General features: G+C 38.8%; 2 protein-coding genes across 2 annotated transcripts; one reads left to right on the plus strand and one right to left on the minus strand.

Annotated features, from left to right (window-relative positions):
* Positions 1-220: 220 nt before the first annotated feature.
* On the minus strand, positions 221-2,815 carry ndufb6 (NADH:ubiquinone oxidoreductase subunit B). Its single transcript, XM_061058488.1, has 4 exons — positions 2,559-2,815; positions 912-1,004; positions 599-643; positions 221-357 (listed from the first exon to the last, which is right to left on the minus strand). The coding sequence occupies exons 1-4, from the start codon at positions 2,736-2,738 to the stop codon at positions 292-294; spliced, it is 384 nt and encodes a 127-aa protein (XP_060914471.1). The 5' UTR covers positions 2,739-2,815; the 3' UTR covers positions 221-291.
* Positions 2,816-3,209: 394 nt separating this feature from the next.
* LOC132990300 (PRELI domain-containing protein 1, mitochondrial-like) lies at positions 3,210-18,989 on the plus strand. Its single transcript, XM_061058477.1, has 6 exons — positions 3,210-3,369; positions 6,459-6,665; positions 7,663-7,888; positions 9,764-9,877; positions 10,570-10,648; positions 16,139-18,989. The coding sequence occupies exons 2-6, from the start codon at positions 6,574-6,576 to the stop codon at positions 16,237-16,239; spliced, it is 612 nt and encodes a 203-aa protein (XP_060914460.1). The 5' UTR covers positions 3,210-3,369; positions 6,459-6,573; the 3' UTR covers positions 16,240-18,989.
* Positions 18,990-22,341: the final 3,352 nt, after the last annotated feature.

Genomic DNA, 22,341 nt, shown 5'->3' on the forward strand with positions numbered 1-22,341 from the left:
AAAGTTGCACATTTGTCTTCTGAATTTCACACTCACATTTGAGAAATGCTAAATTATTTTATTTAAGCAATGCTTGCACCCTGGAAATCAAGTGAATCATTTGTTGTTTGTAATACAGGACCAGAGTTGTTTTCTTTCATCTCAACCCATTCCAGTATCACGCTATAAAATAAACAAGAAGTATAATTACTTTTGTAAAAAAAAAAGCTCAAAACGGATAGAATTTTAGAATATTTATTGGCATATACAGTTTTTACAACAGAAAGTCGAAATTATTGAAATATTTCTGGTTCAGTGATGACCATGGCTCTCAGGGAGATCTGGAACAACTTCACCCGTCTCCAGAATGGTGTCACCCTAAACACAATAAAGGACAAACAAATTACAAACACTCTCTTCCACTGTGACATTCAAGGGAGCAGCTCTTCAAGACAACTGTCAGAGCATCTTAGGAAAGTGGACGTTTCTGTATGAAATAAGACTGATGGAGATTCTGTTCATGCTGTAGCTAGTATTGCAAGCTAATACGCAGCAGTAGTATAGTCCTTTTTAATTCTTGTAATAGAGGTACAACATGTAAAAGGGGGGTCATACTTACTGGGAACAGCCTGGGTTTCAATTCCACGATGCCATATGGCTTTTCCTGTCGGGGGTAATGACATGGTTATTTATTATGCCTTCTGATAAATAAAAAGACACATAACAAAGTGTCCATCTCCATGTGTATAAGTGACATTGGGTGTGCTAGTCTTGGCTGTACTACAGATGTATTAACTCAGATGCACATTACATCTAAACACATTGTGATATCTATATCATGAAGTATTGTATTTATGTTAAACAGATTTGTACCACATGTAAAAAAACTGTAAAAGGTATTTATCACATTTTTTCAATTTCTGTTCACTTACTGAAACGTGGTACTTCACGAAGTAATGAACAGCCCAGAAAGGTAGCAACACCCGTGTTAATGTGAAAACTCCTCCTCTGTATGCTTTGTAGGTCTGTATGGAGACACGTTAAAGGAAGACAAATATGAATAGAAGACAAGTACACAATTAATCATAGTGTTCATTCTTACTGCTGCAAACCGATGACGCAGACATCAACACATGTTGGAGCTTGTTCTTTCAATCAATGTAGGCAGGAAAATGTAAAAAGAGGGAATTGAATTAGTAAATAAGTGTTGGGTTGCTGCGCTAGATACACGCTAAATATGAAGACCCAATAAAACTCAGAGAGGTTTCTAGTAGGACTGTTACATTTTTAAAGAACCAACCTATGACCTTATTTAAAATCATTTTGGTATTTTCTCTTTGAATACCTCATGCTCTAAGTTTTATTGAATACAAAAAAAATGCACCTTTATACTACAAATCATAAGAAAAAGAGAAACATGCACAATGAAAACCTCTCAAACTCTAAAGTGGCAAACTAGCCACTTAAAATAGGTTTATTTTACTTGGAATGGCAGAAAATGTACAGATGTTAATAACAACATGAATGTTTCATTTAGCTCCTGCTCTTTTTTTCTATTTATTATGCACAATGATACATTTGCATAATAAACAAAATGAGCATGGTGGATGTCACACAGACTGTGAAGCTCTCTGAGGATCATGTGTGATCTTGGGAATGAATTTGAACAATCTTCACTGAATGATTAGTTTATTATCAATATTGTATCAGTTATTTGTATATATAGACCTATATAAACATTAATACAATATAGGCATAATGACATAATCACAATATTATGGATAGTATTGTAAAAAAAACAAAAAAAACAATTAGCATAATTTATTATTTTTGAAGAATTAGATATGTATATATAGATATATGGATTGTATAAATATATAAATTATAAAATAATATAATACAAATATAGTACATCAAATTGTACAAATAGATATGTATATAGATATATGGATTGTATAAATATATAAATTATAAAAAAATCATAGTATATCAAGTTGTATATATGTAAGGAAAATCATTGGATTGTAAATATCAAATATAGTGTCATAAATATAGTATAGCAAATTGTATATAGATAGATTGTATATATAGAGAGATTATAAGGAACACAGGAAGTTAATTTAATTGAATAAATATTAATTATTGAGCTGTGGAAAAGGGGATTAAATAAGTTTTATACTTCTTCCTACTCCTTTTCAGGCATATCAATTGAATATATGTAATTTGCTTTTTCTTTTTTTGTGAAATAATTTGAACATTTGTTTTTTGTTTATTGTATTTTCGTGCTTTTCATTTTGTTTTGTATTTTTGATGTGTTTGATTTTATTTGATATGTCTGAAATAAATTTTATCAATCAATGGTTGAGGTTATTCTTCAGTACGTCCTCACAGCTCAGTAAAATCAAAACAACAACATGGTTAGTTCAGTGTTTTCCCACGTCACAGGCAAGTGAAGTGTAGAAATACTTACACTCTATAACCCTTTATTATTTTTTACATTTACTGATATTTAGCGTATACACTGACTGTCCACTGTATTCATCACTCGGTTTGTTTTGACAGCTTGAATTAGCACTCACGTAAAGTCTCCACAGGCTCTTGGGCTCCAGAAAGCCAGCCCAGAACTTGGCGATGGGGCCGAGAGGTTTAGCTGGTAGCACGGGCTCCCTCGGGCTGAGCTCCTGGTCCTTCAGCCACTGCCGGCGGAGCTTTGTCAGCTGCTCGACGCGGAGCTTCTCGTCTGGTGTGTAGCCAGACATTTCTAAAAAGTGTGGATATTCAACCTCGACAAGCCTACAATGACACCATGGAGGACACACTTCCCTTCGCACTGCTGGAAAAGCGCACCAACGAACAAAAAGAAGCGGAAACGGAAGACAGACTGAACTGTTCATCTTATCTAAAGCGACGCCTACCGGACGGGAAGAACACGTGTTTTCGGGGAGATGCACAAAGCACAACAACAACAACAACAACATCATTTAACTCTAGGAAACATATTGTTTTAAGATCGAGGGGAATGGAGTATGAAATGGTTGCTGAAGAAATCTACTAGGAATGAGGCAGACTAAAAGGGCTATGGGGGAATTTATAAGCTATAAATGAAGTCATCATGTTACACACTCCCGTACAGTAGGTGGCGACACGCACCGGTCAAGTTGGTTTGAAGCAAAAAAAAAAAAAAAATTGACGAAGAAGAAGAAAAAGTCGAAGAAGACGAGTTCGCAGCAGCAGCAGAAGAAGAAGAAGAAGAAGAAGAAACTATCTTGATCGCTGCCCTGTCGGTCTCATGTTACTGACGGATGCAGTACATGAATGATTCCGTTATAAACACAAGAGAAAAGAGCCTCTTTCTCTGTGCATAACCAGTTTCATTACCAGTAACTTCAGGTAGGACTTCTCTTTTTGTCTTGTATTAATCCTGAGTTGACATATAGTTATGCTAAGCTAGTTGTCTACCAGCCCTGAACATGACTAAACTGTGTGATATCTAAACATATAGTATAACTTAATCTCACTATCACAGGTACATAGTGACGGATGAACTGGTTGTTTAGGTTCTGCCTTTTTGTTTTTAAAGCTAGCTTTAGGTTGAAATAAGCTTTCTAGGAAACTAAGTCACTGATGACAGTGACTTTAATCCTTTGAGCCGGGAGTAAGACATAACTATGAGGTTATAACGTAAAGCTATAAGTCAAGGTCACATGTTTACACTACACTGCCTAGGTAATGTAATCAGTTACCACAAGTATCAGCAGGTGTTGAAATACCTAGTTAAGACTTTAATGTACATATATTATCTATGTCAGGGATGGGCAACTTTGGTCACAGCAAGGGCCACATTCATTTAATTCTCACTGCCAGGGGGCCAAATTGTAGTTTCCAAAACAATTACAGTCAATTATGTCTCAAATTTAACTCAACATATACCAGTGATCAAATATTATTATGGACATACTTCTGGTTTTCATGATTTCATGGCAGATTTAGTCATGTTTTCTTCATCTTCCCGATTAATTGATGTGTAAAAATTGACCTGAGGGCCACGTTGAGGGTTGATTGGGGGCCGCATGTGGCCCCCGATCTATGTGAAGACATACTGTGGTCACATTTAGCTTTTCATACAGGCTTATTATGAAATAGTTTGTAGTGTAAATTACATTTAAAATCAAGACTAGGTAACAGTGGCGAGAGTGAGAACAACAAATGGTTACATCAAATCAACTTTATTTATATAGCACTTTAAACACAACATTGATTGATCCAAAGTGCTGAACATTGCAGAAACAAAGCATTAAAAAGTAACAGACAAGAATAACAACAATTAAAAAAACAACAACAACAAAAAAAAACTGGTTACTGAACATTAAAAGCAATTGAGAAAAAATATGTTTTAAGGCGAGTTTTAAAAACACCAATAGTGGGAGAGAGACGGATGTCTGGGGGCAAAGAGTTCCACAGTTTTGGTCCTGCAATAGAAAAGGCCCGATCCCCATTGCACCTTGTCCTCAATTTAGGCTGTGACAGAAGGTTTTGTGCAGATGACCTAAGATTTCTTACTGGTTTATATGGGGATAGGAGTTCTGAGAGGTAGGCGGGGGGCAAGTCCATTTAATGCCTTAAACACAGTCAGAAGTATTTTAAAATCAATCCTCAGCTTGACTGGCAGCCAGTGTAAGGAGGCAAGAACTGGGGTGATATGATCTCTCCTTTTTGACCGTGTTAGGACTCTGGCTGCTGAATTTTGTATGAGTTGAAGGCGGGATAGAGATGACTGAGTGATACCAAAATAAAGTGAATTACAGTAATCGATGCGAGTGGATATGAATGCGTGAATAACTTTCTCCAGATCGGAATAACATAGGATCGGTCTTAATTTGGAGATGGATCGGAGCTGCATGAAGCTTAATTTTACAACCTGATTTATTTGTTTGTCAAATTTTAGTGCTGAATCAAATATTATGCCAAGATTTTTTTACCTGAGATTTAACGGACTGGGACAATGGGCCGAGATGGGGTGAAATTGAGTCTGCCAAGTGCTTCAGTTTTTTCGTTGTTGAGCTGGAGGAAGTTTGTGGCCATCCAAGATTTTACGTCTTGAAGACAATTTGTGAGGTTTGTGAGTTTGTTGTAGTTGTTTGGTTCCAGGGGGAGGTAAATCTGTGTATCATCAGCGTAACAGTGGTAAGATGTGTTGTATTTTTCAAAAATTTTGCCTAGCGGGAGTAAGTAAATGGAGAAGAGGACTGGACCAAGTATGGAACCTTGGGGAACACCACAGGGAATGGGGGCAGAGGAGGTTGAAAAGTTACCAATCGAAACACTGAAAGATCTGTTGGATAAGTAGGATGAAAACCAATTTAAGGCAGTACCAGAGACCCCAACCCATTTGTTTAGTCTCTGGATGAGAACTGAGTGGTCAACTGTGTCGAAAGCTGCTGTTAGATCTAACAGTAGGAGAACAGAGCATTTACCAGAGTCCGCAGCTAAAAGCAAGTCATTTGTAATTCTGAGAAGTGCTATTTCAGTGCTATATGTTTATATATCAGGGTGGTTTTGTTTTGATGTTTATGCAGCAGGGCTGGTGTATATGAATAATATTATCTGTGAAGGTATGAATCATTTTACTTTGTAAGAAGATATTTACATGAGAGGAATAACTGAACTTTTTACTCAAAAAGACCTGTTTCACAAGGAATTTATATTATCAATCAATCAAACTTTATTTACATAGCACCTTTCAGACAAATTAAATTGCTGTTCAAAGTGCTTAACAAGAGTGCAGAAAAGTTATTGACAAAAAGTAGTTGATAAAATCATTGAGAGACTAATGCACACCAATAAGAATTAAAAGAATATGTATAAAAAGAAAACAAAAGAAAATACGACACATAAAAGCAACAAGATATTAAAATAAATACATAAGAGGAAAATATTTAAAATTGTAGTAGGATAAAAAGACAATACAGTAATGTTAAGGTTTGAATTGATATAAAGCACTATATAAAAGCCAGACTGAATAAATTAGTTTTAAGACTGTGTTTAAAAATCTCGATATTCTGGGCTCCTCTCAGACCCTCAGGAAGGTTGTTCTACAGTCTCGGAGCGTAACAGCTGAAAGCAGCATCGCCAAAGGTTTTTGTCCTGCTCTGTGGAACAACTAAGAGAGAGGAACTGGAGGATCTGAGGGGCCGTACTGGTTCATAAGCTAAAATCATATCTGATAGGTAGTCTGGTGCAAGGCCATGTAATGCTTTATAAACTAATAAAATAATTTAAAAAATCAACAGGCAGCCAGTGTAAAGATTTTAAAACAGGTGTGATGTGTGCTCTCCTTCTATATTATATTGATCACATGTACATATTATCTCACAGAGTGAAACTTTATCCATCATTTTTTAAAGAGTATATTACATGTAACCTCTTATTTCCTCATACTGATGAATGAGCTTTCTAAAAGTCTGCTTTATCATTTGCAGGACTGTGCCAGACTTTGGATGGAGTCAGTATCTAAGTTTTCACTGACTCATGTCATCACAGCAAGGAACCCCAGGGTTCGGGTTTTATGCAGTGCTGTAGACAAGCGAGAGAAGAATGGTCAAGTATTTCTGTAATAACACAGACGTCAGGAGTACGTGGGACCTCGTTGTCTCTGCTTTTTGGCAGAGGTATCCAAACCCATTCAGGTATGATAATCTTTGCACTTTTTTTTTTTTTTAGATTTTATGAATGCTCTTTCTCAAACATTTAGTTGGTGTTGAAAGTAAATCCAGGGTTTAATAAATTGTATTAATCTGTTGTTCAGTGCCATCTAAAAAAGATTTTATAATCAACCTACACTCCACTGTGAACAGATGTGAGTGACAAGAACAAGGTGAAAACAAGACGACAATGTGAATCTTTAATACCGTGCGTTACCCAGGCAACCAACTTTATTTAAACTACAATATAAAGAGTTGACACATCAGATCAAGTTTTAGTTCATTATTATAATAATACTTTCAGCATATCAGTGGCTGTGTGTCCAATCTGATAGTTGATGTTGACATCTTAGACATTTTAGAGATCAGAATCAGCTTTATTGGCCAGGTATGCTTAAACACACAAGGAATTTTACTTCGGCAAACTGTGTTCTCTTTGTACAAAGGTATAACATTAAATATCAACAATAAACACAAAAATAAACAAATAAGCAAAGACTAATATCTTCAAGGCTAAATAAGATAATAGTGCAGTGGTGAGTAATGCAAAAGATGCTGAAGTAAAAATGAGGTAGTCTTTACAGCATTTACATTAAAAAGTAAATTTAAATTAAATAATATACTTATATGTACATTCACAGTGATCTTTGCTCCATAGACTTTCACAAACCTCACAGTGGTATTTGAACAAAAACTATGTACATGACTCAGAAATGACACAAAGTAACTTAACTGGAGTGAAACCGTTCAGGTTTGAAACAGTACTGAAATTATTTACAAACTGATATGAAACCAGGCAGTGAAAGGTTCGCTTAGACCTTTTCAATTCTTTATTGAAAACAACACATGAACACTTGGAGGACTTACAATCAATACATCAGCACCTGACCTTTGTTTTAGATGAAAAAAAATATCCTAACCTACACCAGTAACCCCGAATCCTTGTTGCTGACATGATGTGTGTGTGCTTTGTATCGATCAGCACCCATGTTCTCACAGAGGATGTGGTCTACCGGGAGGTGACTGCAGACAACCGGCTCCTCTCCAGACGTCTCCTGATGAAGACCAATCGGCTGCCTCGCTGGGCGGAGCATATCTTTCCCTCCGGCATATCTCGCTCCGTGTACATCATAGAGGACTCCATTGTGGACCCTGTCAACAGGAGCCTGACCACCTACACCTGGAACCTCAACCACACAACTCTCATGGTGAAGTGTCTTTAAGTTGTTGAAAAGTGCTAGAGTGGTGTGAATCTTGTGTACTGAGCCAACAGAACTGACTTATGAGGCCACATATAAAACTTTGAGTGAGCTATACCTGAAGTTCACCACAATAGACAACTAAAGCGTGCAGGCCACAGTAATTCAAAACACGGGACACAGTCACCAACAACCAGACACAAGGTGGCAGCAGCAGCGGGTGGAACAGGTTCAGTGCCGACAGATGAGGTTATTAATTAGCCAGCGTTTCAGATGTGAACTAAATGACCGGTATGTGTTGCGCTCTCTGATAAATGTTGGGATGTTGTTCCGTTCGCGTGAGGCTGAAACAGAAAAGGCTGACTGACTAAAAGCAGACTTCCTTAGAGGAATAACGCAGTCGCCCCTCCTGAAGTGATGTGTATTTGTTCTTGAGTGTAACGGTTGATAACCAACTGTTGTTTGAAAAGTTTGCCGTATCTTTAAAGGCTTGCAGTGTGTTGGATTGGAAATGTATTTCTGCTGCCCCCAAGTGGTCAATGTAATTACTTGTGCTGGTTCTTGAGCTCTTGTTTTTACTGCTCTCCTGTGGTTTAATGTATGTCTTAATGGAAAATGAAGAAATCAGAATGTAAAGTGAACATCAGTAACTCTGTTCTTCTGACATGACTGTTCGATGCCATTACAGTCAGTTCACAAAATCAAGTAAACTCAGTTCTTGTTGATTTTGTGCTTCCTTGGTACTGCATGTTGTGTTGGCAGAGAGGAGGAGACTGCCGTGACTGCACTGTGCGTGTGCACTCATATGTTCTATAGCTGCTAACTCCAGAAAGGAGGAGGACATATTCATTCAGCCAGTGTGATGTTCAAAGGATGAGAGCCTTTGAACACAGTTCACATGTAGTAATCACTCGGGAGAGGAGGACCTTGTCATGACTTGTACATTATGTAGCTCTTAGGTCTGCTTCTTCACACTCTTAATTCTCCGACATGGAACTGTAGGGTGGAGTTATGTTTTTAATCTACTGTACATTTTAAACAACAGGAAACTTGGCGAATGAGCTGCTTGTGTTCACAGAAATTGATTTAGCAAAGTATCAACAAATATTTCCAGGTAGAGCATTTGAGGATACGGTGTATTAAATTGAGAAAAGTGAAGGTAACATTGAAGCTGCTGCCTCCTTTGACTTTCTGATCCATGGGGGAAAAATATACATTAAAAAAGATAAATGCATTAATTATTATTATAAATTTACAATTAAGATTGTCTTAGGATGTTATCATGACCACATAAGTCCAAATCAAATTGCAAAATTCCCAAATTTGCCCACCTCTAATTGACTGAACTTGTGAATATGATTCTAGCCAATTACAGAGGTCTCTGTTCCCCCTTGTGGACAAAGCCAGACAATTCATCTGTTTGCTGATGTTGTTCAGTATACGTGTAAGTAGTGTGTACAGAAAAGATCCCTATAAAGAGTCTGGATCTGAAGTGTGCAGTTGATCGCCTCAGCCTGTTGATTAATCGTCTGAAGCTAATCTTGCAGTAGGCTTGACAGGTATATAAAACGATGATCTAGAAATTATCTCTTTTCTACCTGATGGTCTTGTTTTCTTTTGTATGCCATAAATATGCATCAGTATTTTAGCCTGTTTCTTACCCGGCTCCCTCACAGGAGCTTTAACCTCACAATGAAGGGGACACTAAAATTCTATTTCGGCCAAAGCTCAAAGAAAGTGATTTATTTTAATGTGTCAGCTCTAAGCACGTGTTAGAACTCTACATAACAAGAGAATTACGCGTTTGTTTATGTCTGTTCCTGATCAACCACAGCTTTGACCTCCATATTGACCCCGCTGCCACTTTGCTCTCTTTCATGTCAGTCTGTTGAAGAGCGTTGTGTTTTCCAAGACACAGTGGAGCAGCCGGCCACCACCCAGCTGAAACGTGAAGCGTGGATATCTTCGAGTGTTTATGGCTTCTCCAGACCCATTCAGGTACTTTAACCCTCTTTAAACAGCTAAAGTCGATGTTTCAAACTACTCTAATGTCGTGTTTGTATCATTTATATCATTGTTTTCTCAATAAGTCAGATAAGAATTGATCCACAGTATAGAGGTGTAATAGTTCATTATTATTTTATTATTATTATATTACGTGTGTATTATTGTGTATGTGGGTGCTCTTGAGCTTTTATTGTGATTTTATTTCAGTTTTACACCCTGCCTTGGTTGTACAGCACTTTGGCCAGCACAACGTTGTTTTTTAATGTGCTTTATAAAAAAAAATGGACTTGACTTAGATTTATTTATAATCCTGTGTTAAACTCTTGCCTAAAGTGTATAAATGTTTTTCCTGCTTTAGCATAAGTAGTCATATTTATTTATCTTGGATGGTAACATCCAAAATCCTATATTTCAGGCCTCGCTTTGATTTTGTGGGTCATAGTATAAGCAGCCGTGGCGTGGGAGTCTGTGTGCAAACGCCAAAATGAAGAAGTTAGAGATTTGAGGGGGGGGGGGGAGTGAACACGGTGCCAAAAATATGACAACCTAGAATTGTTATTATTAGATGTGTTGGAAGATGCCAGGCTTGCTTTAATATCCCTAGAGAATAGAGAGAGAGAGAGAGAGAGGTTCAGGCGTCTCCTCCCCATGTAAAGCCATTTCCTGTTTTGTCTTTTTCCCAGGAGTTTGGATTGGCTCGCCTCAAAAGCAACCAGGTGAAGTCCATGAAAGGGTTGGAACACGCACTCTCCAACTTACAGGGTACGTACACTTCCCCAGCAGGAGCCGGAGAAAAGTGCAGGAGAAGAAAAATGGAAACAACTGTTTGTTTATAATATGTTACCGAATGAGGAAATAGGAAACATTTATGAGAAGGAAATCTGTCTGCCAACCAAAGATTGGACTGAGAACATCAACATGACAAACACAAAGCAGAAGTCTTTCCTTTCTGTGAATAGCATGTTTGCTGTAATCTGCAGAAACATATGAGCTTTGACAATGTTGAACATGTGACATAGACACACAGTTCATGGACGGGTGTGTATCTTTAGAGCTCCTGTAGCATACCTGTTGTGTGAGTTAGACTAAACAACAGATGGAGATCGACATTGAGGGACTGTATCTTTGTTTTTGTTTTGGATTTTGGGCCGAACACAGCGCTGTATGTTGGAGTTTGTTTGGCTAACATACAGCTACAGCAGGCTGTGAGATTACGTTACTGAAGCTAAATTACTGATTGTAGACGCCAGCTGCAATAACAATATTTTACAAAAGACTGAATTATCTTCCTAGTTGTTCAGCAGATCTACATGGCTCCTACACACACTATTTGAACCCTGGCTTCTTTTCACGGCACATGGATTTAGCAGCAGTACATTCATTTTACCCCAGGATGATTCATCCATGGATCACATGCAGTCCGAGCTGTGTTGCGTGCATGTGTGTTTTGCACTATATAGTGAGCACAATTAAAATTGTAATTCTTATCCCTTTAACAACAAAAAAAAACAATATTTGCAAAGTTGACTGGAGTGTAACAGAGAGTTTTCTCAGTCAAGCTTCTCCTCGTTGCCAGAAAATGCACTGTTAGATGTCTGTCCGAGATTTTCTTCGATGCACAAAAGTACTGTAGATGAAGATGGATGTGAAACCATGGCAACAATGGTGACAAACAGCTTGGTAGCTATACAGTATTTCAGCCCTGACCAAGGCAGTCCTTGTATTCAGTCATTAATAAAGAATTAGAGGGCACCTCGTGTTTACAGGGAACCTCAAAGTTTCTATCCAGTATGAGACAAATAGAGCAACAGCAAATAACCTGATATATTAAATATAAACAAAGATCTCAAGCTACTCAGAGGCGTGATCCGTAAAAAAATATGGGCATCCAGTGACAAATATTTGTAGAACATCAGCAAGAATGTGTCATCAATCTTACGTAGAGATCCTACTTCTGTTCTTAAAATGTATGGATGCATTGTTTTGTCCTTTCAACGTCAGACAGTAATTAGGAGTACCATGACTTTTCAAAGCTTAAGTAGAGGACACATTTGAAAAAAATATGTTACCATTTCAGTAGCTGGAAGAAGTAAAGGTTGTGCTTTTTTTTTGTTGTTAAAAACACCTTCAGTTCAGTTGAGTTTGTCATGCAGGAATCCTCATTTCGTCTTCAGAATAAACCAAATCACTGCAACACAAATCATTGAAGTCTAAAAAGCCTGTTTAAACCCTCTGCGAGGTGAATCGAAGTCTCTCCATAGGATCAAAGTAGTGATGACTTGTTTGGCACGGACGAGGTCTGTGTGTTGTGCTGATGCGGCGTCCTGTTGACCACGGCGTTCTCCTATTGTTGTGATTCTGTCCCACTGCCCCTTTATCAATGCCACTGAAGGGATTGGCATCAGGCTGAGCGTTGTGGTGAGTATGTTAGCAGTGGGACATTAATGTGTCATCCCAAGGTGGTCACATAGTTCTCGATATGATGATCACTTAGTAGATGATGTAGTTAAGGTAGTGAGGTAGTGGCTATCACCCCTTCTGTGTTGTTGTGAGTGAAAGTAGACACTGCATTTGTCTTCAGAAAAAGGTTACTGAAACTCAAGCATTAGTATAAAAGTAGATGGTATTTAGCTAATAGTTTAGCTGACCCTTGTTTGCATTTTGTTTGAGAGAAAACTTGAATCCTAGTCATGACCTTTTCATTAGAGGATTGTTAGTGCCAGCAGTATTTTTCTCAAATTCATGAAATGATTAACTTTTCACAAGTGATGGCTAATATGCAGATTAAATAGCCCATATGCCGTTTTCACATTTGCACTCCTGAAATTATCTAGATCATTTCATGAGGATGGCTCCGGATATTCTCCTGACCTGGCTGTTCACATATGTATGGTCCTCACAGCGGGAGACTATCCCTGTCAGACTGGGGGGGGGGGGGTCTCCTGGGGTAAGACCTGACGTAAAAAAAAACAACAACGTTGAAGTACAGGGCAAAGCAACAGAGTCCACCATGTAACGCTATAAAGATAAAATTTGCCTTTATATCACTGCTATGTGCAGTCCAATGGAATGACAACATCCACAAAAGAGTGGAGAACGACATGACGAACAGAAAGCTTAATGCAGCCGTGTAATTACTCGCACGGAGATCATAGTGGTCGCTTGCAGACACTATGCATCAGTCACATTATGTAAACGTCACTCCCCCTCCCATTGGCTCGAGGTGAATTCTCCGGAGAATATCCTGCTGCGTTCACTCAAACTTGCAGCGGAAAAAATGCTAGGGGTCTGGCAGGAGAAACTCCGGGTGAAGTCCGAGTGAAACATTCGGCTGTTTGCATTCACACATACAGCTCCTCCTGTAAATATAAGGAGTTTTTCAGGAGTTTTCTACAAGTGTGAAAGCTGTAGAGTCATATTACAACCAACCTGCAGTCAGGGAAATGGCTTTGTTTGTTTTTTTTAAATTTAATAAAACACAACTTTTTATCTCTTAAGTAACATTATGGCTGATTATTATTATTTTTTTAATCTTAACATGTTTCAGTATCTATTTACACTTTTATTAAAAATGAAACGTCACACTATGCTTTTACATTGGCTCAGACATTTTGTTCCACAGTTGAGGCATTGAAAAGAAAAATCCAGCACACCACTTTTGCTCTACATCACCAATTTATTAGAAGAAATCACAACGTTTCAGTCCCTCTGAACCTTTGTCATGTGTGTTCCACTTGACAAAGGTTCAGAGGGACCAAAACATGGTTGTTTTTTTGGCCCAATGTGATGTCCTATGCACCTACTTCATGAGATAGTTGGATATGCGAACACCTCCTTTAAAACACAATTGAGACCAACCCTGCTTGGTTTTGCCATTGCACAGCAAAATAGTAATTGGTAGGTGATTTGGAAGGGTGTGTTTCCTTATTTGCTTTAAAATGTGAGAGCTCGTATCCATTAGTTGTTTCAACCATCATGTTTTACACTCTACAGTCTTTTCTGATGAGTTGAGGGACTCTGATAAACGTTAGGGGGGGTGGTGTCGCGTGTGTCACAGATTTATGTGAAGCTCTGATGGTTTTCAAAGCACCTGTATCTGTGTACGTGTTCTGTCAGCTCATCAGCATGCTGATCTGAAGTTTGTGCTTTTAAAAATGTCCGTCTTTATAGATCAGATGAACAGTCAGTCACAGCACTCATCTCATACAGTATTTACAACATTTAGCTCCGCAGCCATGACAGTTAATTACTGCTACCATCAACTCCTGAGGAAGGCCTCGAGTCAATGCTGATGCAAAACCATGAAACAAGTTCACAGAAGTTTTCAGAGAAGCTGGTACTCTGGATCACAGTTGTTTATTTGAAGTTATTGTGATGTATCCAAAATTTGACAGAATCCAAATCAGAACACTTGACACGTCATCCTTTCAATTAGGAGCTCAACTTAGTTTCAAACTCTCAGGATACAAACTTCAACTCGTGTTCATCCCACAGGCAAAATGTTTTGCTTTTCTTTCACAGATGAATGAGTTTAAGATTGAAATGTTTTGACTTTGTCTTTGACATATTTATGTGAAACAAAACTTGGTTTCTTTCTTTTAACAAACTAGGGAAGCTCTGACTCTTTGGTGGGATTTGTCTTAAAATGAGAAAACACTGAACTAGATCAGATACAAAGTTAATTCTGCTGCCTGCGCTGAACTTCTCTGCCTTTTAGATTGAAGTTAGGGCTTACGTCATCTCACAACAAACATAAATGTTGGAGGGGGGGGACATAATTGCACAATTAACACAGTTTTAAGTAGATGACATTTGACAGTTTATACACAGTAAAAACAACTGTGAATGAATCTAACACACGTGGTGGCTTTTGACTCCTATACCTGCCATTACTATCAGTATGCAGACATGAAGAGGTTTGTGAATCAAGGTGTCGCCTCTGCTCTCTTTCCGTCTCTCTCAAAGTTTAGGGAAGCTGCCCTGCTGTGTTGTGATTCCTGGTTGTCGTTCTCTCGTGAGGTATTTTAGGTTTGCAGGTTCACAGTTAGGTCAGACACAAATAGACTGTGAATCCATTGTGAGGCAGTTCATAACAGCGATCAAAGATGGGTGTGCTTACCACAAGACCTTCTCAAAAAACATGTGCTCTTTTGTAAAAAACAAAAGCATCAAAGTGGTTTAAAGTTGTTTCTCCTTTTGTGTAACACTTTCAACATGAACCCTTTTCTACTTGAATGCTGTCAGAGCAAAGCACAGGCAGCGAGCGGCAGAACAAGGTGAAATACTCAGACTCTGTCTGTCTCAGTTAGCTTTTTATTGAAGAAAGCCTGCAGATGTCCTCTGTGTCTGTGGACGTAGTTTGGTGTAGCTTCAAACACAGTTTGTCCTGCACCATTGTCCTCATTTGTTGTCGTTGGTGGCTATTAAAGCTTCTGACATTTATTGGTTCCACTTTTGCCTGCATTGTAAACTTGATGCAAAAATTCCCTATCAACTGCAATAAATGACATCCCAACATATGAGTGAAGAGGGTTTGATGGGAGAGGATACGTTTTATGATTCAAGCCAAAGTACACAGTCAAAGAATCATCATGAATTTTGGTACATGAGGGTCCACTTCCTGGCGCCACGAGAAGGAAGACTCATCTGTCTTTATATAACACACATTGACAAAATGAAGCTTCAAAACAATCAATCAATCAAGCTTCATTTTTCTCGAGCACCTCTCATACAAATCAAAGGCAATTCAAAGTGACTGAGATGGGTTGGAGACATTTTAAGAATATCTCACATTATTTCCTTTCCGTTAGTAAGAATATTTTTCAAAATCCTTAAACTATAAATGAACCAAATTAACAATTTGTGATGGTCAACGTCGATCTAAAAAAAATCCCCCCTGCACCACCAGGGCAAAATATAGAAGAATAGCTGTCCATATGCAACCACGGTTACATACTGTCTCCAAGAAGTTCCAGCTCGTCGGTGCAGAATTTAAAAAACGTGATGAAACTGGTTGTAATATAAGATAACAGATTTCCAGCTCACAATGTAGATTAATGAAGCCCACAGACAACGTCTTTGTTGTTTGATTTCATGTCACAGACTCCACGCTGTCTCAGCACAATTATGCTTCCTCTTGCTCTTGTGTTACTACTTACTCCTTGTTAGAAAGTAACATTTTTTTTGGATCATCATGGTTGTCGTCTTTGTTGTAATCTTTCTTTTTTTCTTGGTCACTCTGTGGGCTCACAGGAGAGGCGCCTCAGCGGCCACTCAGGGACTCAGTGAAGGAGGCAGCAAAGAGCCTGGCTTCAGCTGCTGCAGCCCCACAGAAACCCCAGCAGTACATCTGACTGGACTGAGTGTGAAAGACTGTGCAGGTGACATGAACTCAACAAAACGCCTTTCTGATCATATCAATCATTTGGACTTGGCTGAAGTTTTTCTGGGATCACTCTGATTGCTGTTTATGCTCTTATCAACTTCTTTCTGATTGACTTTCTTTTGTTCTCTGCAGGAAGTCTTTAATCTTTTTCACCTCTTTTTCTGTCTTCTCTTTGAGCTCTCATGAAGTCTCAGGTCCTTTGTCTCTGTATGAGTTTTATTGTTTTGAGAAAACGTTCAGAATTTGACCAGCAGCATCCTTTAATGCTGGAACTATGTCAGGTGTTAGTGCATATATTTTGCATACTGCAATATTTAACTCATCTTTCTATTGTCTTAAAGTAAACTTATTATCTTGTAAAATTATATATTTCTTGAAAAGTGCAAAAACTTTCTCTGACATTACTCAGCGATTGTAATATGAAGTAACTATATAATAAGGCCTTGCATGTTGATCCAGATAAAAGGGCCATGACCATCATTGAGCTGTGACTGTTGGTGAACTCTCAAGTTAAGCAACATTATGCAAGAACAGACATTTTTACGATTTTTAGCTCCTACAGTTTAGTCTGCAGCAGGTAAAAGCCAGTTGGAGATTCACTCTCGTCCGGCCTCTCACTGGTTCGTTCTCTATATCAAAGTCCTCTTCCATCTTTCTGTTTACAGTCATGTTGTCCTTGTTAGTCTTCAAAGCTCTGTGCCAGACAGCCTCGCTGCTGTGATGCTTTTTGTACCAATTGCATGCACCATACCCGCTGAGCCAAAGTCGCAGAGTGGAAACATAGGCGTTTGAATTAGGGCCCGACCGATATGGGATTTTTGGGGTCAATACGGATATCGATATTGGAAAGATAAAAAAAAATCTGATACCGATATATCGGCTGATATCTTTCTTAGATCTATGTTCGAGCTGTAGAGATAAATCTAGATTTACACATTTATTGCGTTGATCCCTTAAAATGCAGTTATCAAACACTTGTTCACAGCTTGACACTCTGGAAAGTAGTAGATAATCCTTGTTGTAATCCATATAGCACCCTCTGCTGGTGAAAGAGAACTGCTAGTGTAATACAATGAAACTAAAATGAAACACTTTTTGATTGGTGAATAAATCTAGTGATATCTGTGATAAATCTAGTCGATACCGAAAGTCACTGGATATTTTAATATCGGCCAATATTATCGGCTGGCCGATTAATCGGTCGGGCTCTAGTTTGAATAATGGAGGAGCATTTCATATTTAAAGCAGGATTTTTTTAAATGTCAGAACAGTTGCATAATGTTGCTTCAAGCAGCACAGGACATGGGTTAGAATGAAATGGTTTCATGCATGGATTTAAACAGTGAACTTTATTGTATACTGCCCTTTTCATCACGATGTCTTTCTTGGTTGACATTTTCTGGGTCGGAGACTGTACTAAAATGTGTTGCCAGTGTCGACACACAGTCTGCTCTGTAACAATGCGCACAAAGATAGAAACTGTAGCATAAATGCTATCATTTACAGCACAGCCTGTAGTGACATGTTGATGATCTCAACAAACCAAAGTGACTTATATCAAAATAAGTCAAAATGAAGTTTTGTTTTCACATCCGCGCTCTGACTGTGATGAGCCTGTAATAGTAAGACGCTTGCTATGGTGCATTAGTGAAAACAGTTCACCCTGCCTGCTGATATGAAGCTAAAGCTGTGATAAAGATGACATCATCATGAACATGTCACTGATTGCATTCCTTCTGAACATTATGTCTGGATTAGTTTTCTGAATGACTTGAATAATAGTTCTAGAATATTTAATATCATGTTTTTTTTTTTAAATAATGATTTACTATCACACACTTTTAGTACTCATTATATGTATATTTATTTTAATAAGGTAGTAGTAGCATGTTTTTAAAAAAAAAAATGATTTGATTGGACTTCTCATGAAATAGTTGAACATGTTTTGTAACTTAAAAGCATTTTCAACTCAGGCTTTGAGTTCAAGTCCATTTTGTTGTTTTGTGTGTTGAAATGGAGCTTTAATAAAAGATAAATTATTTGTTAAATGTTGCCCTTTTTCTGCATTTCTTCAGTAAATGTGTCTCTGCTGCATCATGGACAAAGGATGACGTCTGATATTTAAAAGCGATAATCCTACACTACAGATCAGTTTCAGCGCTGCACACGTCAAACAGGAAGCCCTGTGACATCTGAACACATTTATCTGCGTGTTCCTGCTGCGTTGTGCTCTAAATGTTGTCTCTGTGCTCTGGAGCGTTCACATGCACACAGTGGTTCTCAACAGGCAATGAAGGGACTCTGTCAACTTTATGTATAAAACCTTTTTTTTAATTATATTACAATGAGAGAATACACAATACCTTCAAGTGTTTGCTCAAATATAGCCAGCACCAGGTACTCGTGTCGCACACTCACACGCACAAAACAAAGAAATAAAAGGAACTTATATAACATCTTCTGAATGCATATTACACGTCCGCTAAAAAGGAACATATTCACAGGTCTCTGGCACAGAACTCTCCCTACTCTGCACAGTATGTCAGCCCAGACAAAGACCCCCCCCCCCCCCCACCGCCTCTCAAACACTAAATCCTGGCCAGCTTCACCCTCCTCTGCAGCCTCTAGATTCAAAGGATAACAATGTGACACCCATATCTGACGTTAGAGTGTCAAATGATACAAAAGAAAAACACAAAACAAGGAGGAAAAAATAAACATATAGGCTGGGGCTGTGGAAAGCGGGTTGCTGACCTAAAGCCTACAAAATGTTAAAGCTATTCATCTGGAATCACATAAAGGACCTAATCATTCAGCATGGAAGGTTTAAAAGTGACTACATATTTGGCAGGAATAAAATTTCATGGAAGTCCTCGTGTAGATTTTTTATAAGCATCGTTACCCAGCAGGCAGAAGATGATGTCGTTGAGTTTCATCTGTGTGCTCAGACTTGATCCAGAGGGGCCCTCGGTCGCTGCTGCACCCTGATATTTAACCCCTCATCCACCCTTTCCTTCTCCGTCTCTGCCTGCTGACTTTCCCCAAACACCACACCATGCTTTTGTGCTCTTTTAAAAACCAACACATTGGAGTAAATCTCTGTGCAACAGCAACATGAAAGCACATATCAGACCTTGTCTGTGCTTGCTCTGAAGTCACCACCCCCCCCCCCCCCCCCCGTTTAATCTGAGCCCCGTCTCTCTGATGACTCTTAAATGACGTTTTGATCTTAGTTAAATGAAGAGCTCGTTCAGCTTTTTTGACATGTTTACCTTTCTTCTTTTTTTTTTTGCAAAGATGGAGTAGGCGGTAACATCTTCAGCTGCCTCCCTCTTGTACAAATACAGACGACAACAGTCCTCACTAATTGGTACAATCTCTGCTTCTTTTTGAAAAAAAATAACTTTGTCCAAGGCACATCATTAATAGTATTTCCATAAACACCATCCTGCCAGCATTCAAACTACATGTTTCCACGTCCAGCTCCTCATAAGTCACTCTTTCTGTGTGCTATGTATGTTTTTCAATGATGCCACTGAAACATTATAATCTCATATCTGGCCCTCAGCTCGTCTCATTCACTCGGTCTCTTCTCTGCTGGGAGGTTCTGTGCAAGAGAATCACTTTATGCCAACAATGTGATTTACCCAAGTTGTTCATTTGACCAACTCATTGAGAAAGGACTTTTTTTTTGTTGTTGTTGCTACAAACAGTCATGTACAAATCTTTTTGACATGAATGTAAACTCAAGGACAAAGAAAAATTGAAGAAATTCTTGTTAGTTTGTTTTGCCCTCCTGCAGTGTTTGGAGAGAGTGCAGATAGGAGGTCAAATTCATCCAAACAGAATATAGAGTTGGTCACCAAAAAAAAAAATGCACCACAGAGTCAAAAGCAAAAGACCACCTGCTTTGTCTTAACCGCCCCACCCACCCACCCCCACCCCCCCACCCCCCCACCCCCACCCCCCCTACCCCCCCTACCCACACCCTCGGAAAGCACAAGATGGTAATATTGCTGTGTCTCAAGAGGTCCCCTGATCAATGGGTAACACTATTTTTATTCGGGACGGACCACCGGGAGCGTGGAGGATAACACCTTAAGCTGCCATTGATTGGATTATTCTTTTATCGCTCCTGTCCCAGTGACTCCCATTGAACAAACACAAAGTAGACGTACAATAAAAGAAAAATCACTAAATTAACAAAACAAGATTAACACGCTTCAAGCCCAGAAGATTTTCAGCCCCGTTGGTAACCATTCGGGGCGACTGGAAGCTGCCATGGGAGTTTACCAGTGTGTGTTCTTGTTTTTTTGTGTTTTTTTTTACAATTTTGCTGTGACAGAGGCGGCACTGGCAGATGGGGGGGGAGGGAGGGAGGTGTCAAGAGGGCGGGGAGTGCCATGGGTAAGGGTGTACAACAACAGTGGATGTTCAGTAAGGACCAAATAGGCTTTTTTTTTTTTTTTTAAATGATGTCCGATGAGGTCTTCTCTTCAGATCCCCCTTTGCTTATGGAAGTGTTTTGGCTTAAGCCCCGCCAGAGGACAAGAGGAGGGAGGATGGGATTAACAGGAGGAGAGGAGTGTGACCTGAGTAGGGACGAGGAGGAGGACGAGGAGGAGGAGGAGGAGGAGAGTATGGAGGTCGAAGGCTCACCAAGGCACAGAATGACAGCAAAGAGAGTCACCCATGGGAGAGGGGCCAGTGTATTAGCTCCCCTGCCCCCACTCTCTCTTAAACAAGCCTGGCCTCACATCAGTCTGTCTTTCATATTTATATATATATAATATATTTATATGTATATATAGATAGATAATCACTCTTTTTTGTCTTTTCATTACAAGAGAACATTTAGGAAAATATAATACAAAATTTAATACAAGAAATATAGACTACACTGGCTAATATCACTGAAGTGACAAGTAGCTTTTTTCTGTATGCAACTTTTTCATGCTTTTTTTCATTGTTTTTTTTTTGTTTTTTTGGTCTGACCTGCCATCGTGGACTGGCCTTAGTTTTTGATAAGTGTTGGGACGCCAAGCTCTAAAGACTGCCACAGACTAAGGTCTGATGATTATTAAAAAGGTCAGAGAGCGACAGGAGCGCCTCCTCCGTCAATAGTGACTATTGTGCATTAAATTACAGACAAGTGAAAGAACACATTAAACTACATTAGTCTTCAGCTGTACCCAGAAGCACCAGGAAGAAAGCAAGGCTGCAGAGCCAAAATTAGATGGGCCTTGTTAAAGAAACTAAACATTAATCTGAAAGTGATTAGTTTGCTAGGGTTAGCTAAACACCCCTAAAGAGAGCAAATCATTAGAGCTGGCTTGTTTTTTTTTGTTGTTTTTTTTTTTTTGTTGTCTTTTAATATTATTCCCCACATGTGCTTTGACTTGTTAATCAGGACTAAAGAGAAAAAACAGACACACATCATTCAACACCTCTTAAAAAAAAAAAAGTAACAGAGCTGTAGAGAAACGTGAATTCTTGGTAAATGGCGCGAGCAAAGAGGAGGGCGCATTAGTGAAAAGAAAAAGGAGAAATCTCCCCTTTCGCTCTGCACGTCCATCTCTCTTTTTAAGCACCCAGTTGCCATCATCAGGGGTAACAATGTAAAAGTCTCCCCAGACACCTCTTGGTCCACCAGAATCATTTAAACACGAAGAGGAAGCACCTCTCTCGTGTTTATTGCTACATCAATTGCTACTGAGGAGGAAAACACAAAGATTTTCATCACTCTTTGAGGAATAGAGTTTTTTTTTTTTAATTCTGAGGCAACTCAATTGTTTTTGATCTCTCATAGTAGTCCATCCACACCATGAGTGGCTATAGTGTAGTGGTCAGTAGTGTGGAGTAGTGGTTAGGCAACCCAACCAGCGGGAGACATGAGGGTTTGGACAGTAACTGTACATCTATATACATAATCTAATCTCTGCTACAGCTCTGTCACGTTTTCTGTTTGTTTTTGGCCCACAATCAGCGACCTATCAGACTTGGTAGAGAAGTTTCTTTTCACACACTTCTAAAAATAGTGAATTAACAACTTTATATTTTGGGAAATTCG

Source organism: Labrus mixtus, chromosome 2, assembly GCF_963584025.1.
Source record: "Labrus mixtus chromosome 2, fLabMix1.1, whole genome shotgun sequence".
NCBI classification, from domain to species: domain Eukaryota; kingdom Metazoa; phylum Chordata; class Actinopteri; order Labriformes; family Labridae; genus Labrus; species Labrus mixtus.